Here is a 5,673-nt window from a genome sequence, read left to right on the forward strand (position 1 = left end):
TATCTCAACAACGTTCTTCAACGTTTATGATGGTATATGTGATCTTTCACAACAATGTTCTTCAATGTTTATGATGGTATATGTGATCTGTCTCAACAATGTTCTTCAATGTTTATGATGGTATATGTGATCAGTCTCAACAATGTTCTTCAATGTTTATGATGGTATATGTGATCTGTCTCAACAATGTTCTTCAACGTTTATGATGGTATATGTGATCAGTCTCAACAATGTTCTTCAATGTTTATGATGGTATATGTGATCTGTCTCAACAATGTTCTTCAACGTTTATGATGGAATATGTGATTCGTTTGATTAGTGTTTGTAATCATGTATGTGATCCTCTCTATGAGTACTGTCTGAATTCTTAAAGAGATGAAAACCAGTAGTAAACTATGGCTTCAAGAACAGAACACAAGTACTTAGTACATTTAAGAATCTGTAGATCAGGAAGGCATGAGAGGTGTTCAAAGTAATTTTCATCCTCTACATCTGTTTCTGCAAAGATGAAATTATGGTGTACAGGTACATTATCATCAACACATTACCAACCATTCCCAAAAGTGTATCATGGGTAATAACGATGATGCAACCTTTGGCAGAAGGAAACAATCAGGATATCTATCAGCTTCAGACTGTCATCTCACATAAACACACCCATTTAATGAATCAAGAAAAACAGTAAATTATTAATTAACTTACCATTTCTACAGTTCCCCATATCTTCTGTAATGATGCTGGTTATATCACCAGTGAATGAAGTCAGTAATAACTGGTTATAACACCAGTGAATGAAGTCAGTAATAACTGGTTATATCACCACTGAATGAAGTCAGTGGTAACTGGTTATACCACCACTGAATGAAGTCAGTGAGAACTGGTTATACCACCACTGAATGAAGTGAGTAATAATAGTTATACCACCACTGAATGAAGTCAGTGATAACTGGTTATACCACCACTGAATGAAGTCAGTGATAACTGGTTATACCACCACTGAATGAAGTGAGTAATAACTAGTTATACCAGCACTGAATGAAGTGAGTAATAACTGGTGATACCAGCACTGAATGAAGTCAGTAATAACTGGTTATATCACCAATAAATAAAGTGAGTAAGAACTGGTTATAGCACCACTGAATAAAGTGAGTAATAACTGGTTATACCACCAATAAATAAAGTGAGTAATAACTGGTTATACCACCACTGAATGAAGTCAGTAATAACTGGTTATACCACCACTGAATGAAGTCAGTAATAACTGGTTATATCACCACTGAATGAAGTCAGTAATAACTGGTTATACCACCACTGAATGAAGTGAGTAATAACTGGTTATACCACCACTGAATGAAGTCAGTAATAACTAGTTATATCACAAATAAATAAAGGGAGTAAGATCTGGTTATATCAGCAATGAATGAACCATTACTCATTCATGGGGGGAAGTTTACAACTTGTTTTGCCACCTATTCATTACTCGTTCATGGGTGAAGTTTACAAATTGTTTTGCTACCCATTCATTACTCGTTCATGGGTGAAGTTTACAAATTGTTTTGCCACCCATTCATTACTCGTTCATGGGTGAAGATTACAACTTGTTTTGCCACCCATTCATTATTCGTTCATGGGTGAAGTTTACAACTTGTTTTGCCACCCATTCATTACTCGTTCATGGGTAAAGTTTACAACTTGTTTTGCCACCCATTCATTACTCGGAAAGCTATTCCTGTGATAACTTTGGTCCTTTTTGAAGTCTTGGATAAAGAGTCACCAATCAGACAAACTTAAATACTTAGGCCTCATTGGAAGCATCATGGGTCAGCTGTCTTGCCATGTTGAATGAAACTGATTTAAAACCAAATAATTAAACCTTTATATAGTGATTTTATACACAAGTCACATGAGATAAAGCTTGGGAAACACAAAATGTCCAGTGTTTCTACTTTTTGTCTAATCCTTTTATGTGATACGACCCAATTTTTATGAAACACAGATCTCAAGTTCATCCATAAGCATCAAAACATTTACAGTAAACAACTATGTAGTAGTATAATAAATGACAACTCACCTACTTTCTGTACTGAATTCAAAGCAAGATTGCAGTGGCTCACATATTTTCTGAACAGCTTTCAAGTTGTAACATTTGGACAGTTTCCACAGCTTAAACATGGCAACTTGAGCATATATCCTAGTGTTGAAATTTTGAGCCATACACCATGGTATTACACGAGGCATCCACTGAAGAAGGTGAGTTTCTAGTAAATCGGGTTTTAGTGAGGAACTTAGTAAAACCAGGATTGACAAGAAGGAGACTACACTGCCTACTCTCCTTCTTCCAGCCTAATAATTAACAAAAACATCCCGATATAGGTTAATCCAGGTGGAGATCTATACATCCTGAAAGCTACATTGACAGAGAGTAGGTCTTCGAATGATACTTAAAACCACTATTCCAATATTAGAATCTCAGATGTTCCTTTTTTACCTATTTCTAAATTGTTAATGTGTTGTTGTTGTTTTATTCTGACAGTTTGTATACAAATATTCATCTGAATGAAAAATAAGATTAACAAATTACACGTACATCCATACATATACATATATACACGTACACACACACGTAGATCTATACATACACGTACACACACATACATCCATACGTATACATACATGCACGTACACACACGTAGATCTATACATATACATACATGCACGTACATCAATACATACACATATACCCACACATCCATTAGTACATACACACAGATATGTACACACACGTAGATCTATACATATACATATACCCACACATCCATTAGTAGACACACACAGATATGTACACACACGTAGATCTATACATATACATATACCCACACATCCATTAGTACACACACACAGATATGTACACATACATGAACATATATTAACAAATTACAATTTGAATTTCTACAATGACACTTCCTCTCTTCCTTTTTCCTCCCCAGGACATTATTTAATATATTAACAAACTGGAATTTTCAAAGAAGAATGTAGTGAATGTATTACTGTCATACGTATACATACATCCACACAAAGAAGAATGTAGTGAATGTATTACTGTCATACATATACATACATCCACACAAAGAAGAATGTAGTGAATGTATTACTGTCATACATATACATACATCCACACAAAGAAGAATGTAGCTAATGTATTCCTGTGATATGTACACAAAAAACCACATGTACACATACATCCATAACTATACATACATCCACACAAAGCTACACAATGGGCTATCTGTGCTGTGCCTACCACTGGTATCAAAGTCTGATTTTTCAGCATTTTTTTATTCAATTTGTTTTATTGTAACAATTCTTAGTAGTAGAAACATATACATTTCAGATAGAAAATATTGGTGGACAAGAAATTAATGATTTTGTAATATCATAGTTTTTGAGAGTAAGCATATGGTAGTAATTACAAAGATTTGACTAAGTATACATCTATTTAAAAATACCTTACTTCATTTAGATTTTCTTTCAAGTCATCTTGAAACTCTGGATAAACAAGAAGAATTCGTACTGCTAAAAACTCTAGAAGGTATCGAACAGATGGTTGTTGATTTTCTTCTTCCAAAAGGTCGTAAGTTGATTTCAAAAGTTTATGACAGGTTACCTAAATTAATGACAATTTATTCATTACTTAAGTTATAAAAACTCTAGAAGGTATCGAACAGATGGTTGTTGATTTTCTTCTTCCAAAAGGTCGTAAGTTGATTTCAGAAGTTTATGACAGGTTACCTAAATTAATGACAATTTATTCATTACTTAAGTTATAAAAAGATGTTGAATTAAATGTTTTGATAAAAATAAAGAAAGGATACTCAGACCTTGTCTAAAGAGGGATATAGAATCAGTATGGACTGCCAGATTCTAGTCTTCGTGAGATGGTGAAGAGAATTGTTAAAATAACGTGATTTGGAAGCATTTAGTTCCTCATTTAGCCTCATGAGGGAGTCAATGATCCTACTAGCTAGCTCTTGGTATGATTCTTTCATCAGTGTTATAAGGCACACAGCATAGGTCCTGACTACTTTGTCTTCCTTAAGCTTGCTGCTAAAGTGAAATTGAAATCAGATTATTATCAGGTGAAAAAAAAACAAACTTTCAAATATTAAATGTAACCCACTCTGCATAAAAACTGTGTTTACATGCACATATATATATATATACATACATTAGTTAGATCTGATTTTGTACAGAGGGGTAAAATAAATACATACTTGAAGAAAAAACAAATAAATAAAAATGCAGCCACAAAATAAATATTCAACATAGCACAGAAATCATAAGGTGGGTCATTATATAATGTTCCCTGGTTTTTTGAGGAGGAAGTGAGATCCAAATTGCATTAGGGATACATTATCTATCCAGTTTAACATCCATTTTGCCATTCACACATGCTTAAAAAAAGGAGCAGATGTGGGTTCTCTAACCCATAACTTCCCACATCTTTACCACCTTTCGCTGTCTGTAGCCAGATGTGGGTTCTCTAACCCATAACTTCCCACATCTTTACCACCTTTCGCTGTTTGTAGACAGATGTGGGTTCTCTAATCCACAACGTCCGACATCTTTACCACCCTTCACTGTTTGTAGCCAGATGTGGGTTCTCTAATCCACAACGTCCGACATCTTTACCACCCTTCACTGTTTGTAGCCAGATGTGGGTTCTCTAATTCTCTAACCCACAACGTCCGACATCTTTACCACCTTTCGCTGTCTGTAGCCAGATGTGGGATGGTAGTTGTTCAAAAAATAATAAAAAATAGTAATAACTGCCTCAATAGATCAACAGCAAAACTGTACTTGAAGTTAGCATTCCAGCTCCCAATATGATGGTTGGAAATAAATACCAAGATGTTAAGATATTACTACACTAAGCCCCAACCTTTTGCTTTTAGTATAGCTCCCATCTTCCACCCTTCCATACCACTAATTGGATCTTCAATGGTTCTAAAGATCCACCCAGTAGCAGGTCTTATATGGGGAAGGTGATACAACTACATTAATCCACCTGTACAAAATATAAAAATGTGCAAATAAACAATTCTAATTAGTTCTTCAACAATACAATTCGGGGATTATTTTTATTGTATATATTATAATTTTATTGATGTCATAATTTATAAATTTATGTAAATACTTTTGGCATTGATTATAAAATTATTTAAAATATCTAAGTTTTTTTCCATCTGAAAATTGCTTTCTGTACTAATATATTTATAATACATATTATGTTTTGTTTTTTTTTCAATTTTGCGCAAAGCTACACAAGGGCTATCTGAACTAGCCGTCCCTAATTTAGCAGTGTAAGACTAGAGGGAAGGCAGCTAGTCATCACCACCCACCGCCAACTCTTGGGCTACTCTTTTACCAACGAATAGTGGGATTGACCGTCATGTTATAACGCCCCCACAGCTGAAAGGTCGAGCATGTTTGGTGTGATGGGGATTTGAACCCGCGACCCTCAGATTGCGAGTCGAGCGCCCTAACCACCTGGCCATGCCGGGCCAATATGTTATTACAAACTTTACAATACCTAAGAATTAGTGATTGTACACTGAGTGTTCACAGAGCACTATATAAATGAAAATGGTCTGCACACTAATTATCTTGTGCTAC

At 34.7% G+C, this 5,673-nt stretch overlaps 1 protein-coding gene across 1 annotated transcript in view; it reads right to left on the bottom strand.

Moving 5' to 3' along the window:
- Positions 1-2,071: 2,071 nt before the first annotated feature.
- LOC111083053 (probable methyltransferase TARBP1) overlaps positions 2,072-5,673 on the bottom strand; it is a gene marked incomplete at its 3' end in the record, with an annotated part of 30,597 nt that continues 26,995 nt past the window's right edge. Inside the window, exons 10-12 of the mRNA XM_022379275.1 lie at positions 3,879-4,104; positions 3,512-3,664; positions 2,072-2,343 (exon numbers count right to left, since the gene is read on the bottom strand). Of these exons, the coding sequence (XP_022234983.1) occupies positions 2,072-2,343; positions 3,512-3,664; positions 3,879-4,104 (651 nt within the window). The remainder of the gene's footprint in view (positions 2,344-3,511; positions 3,665-3,878; positions 4,105-5,673) is intronic.

This window comes from Limulus polyphemus, unplaced genomic scaffold (assembly GCF_000517525.1).
Source record: "Limulus polyphemus unplaced genomic scaffold, Limulus_polyphemus-2.1.2 Scaffold8026, whole genome shotgun sequence".
NCBI lineage: Eukaryota > Metazoa > Arthropoda > Merostomata > Xiphosura > Limulidae > Limulus > Limulus polyphemus.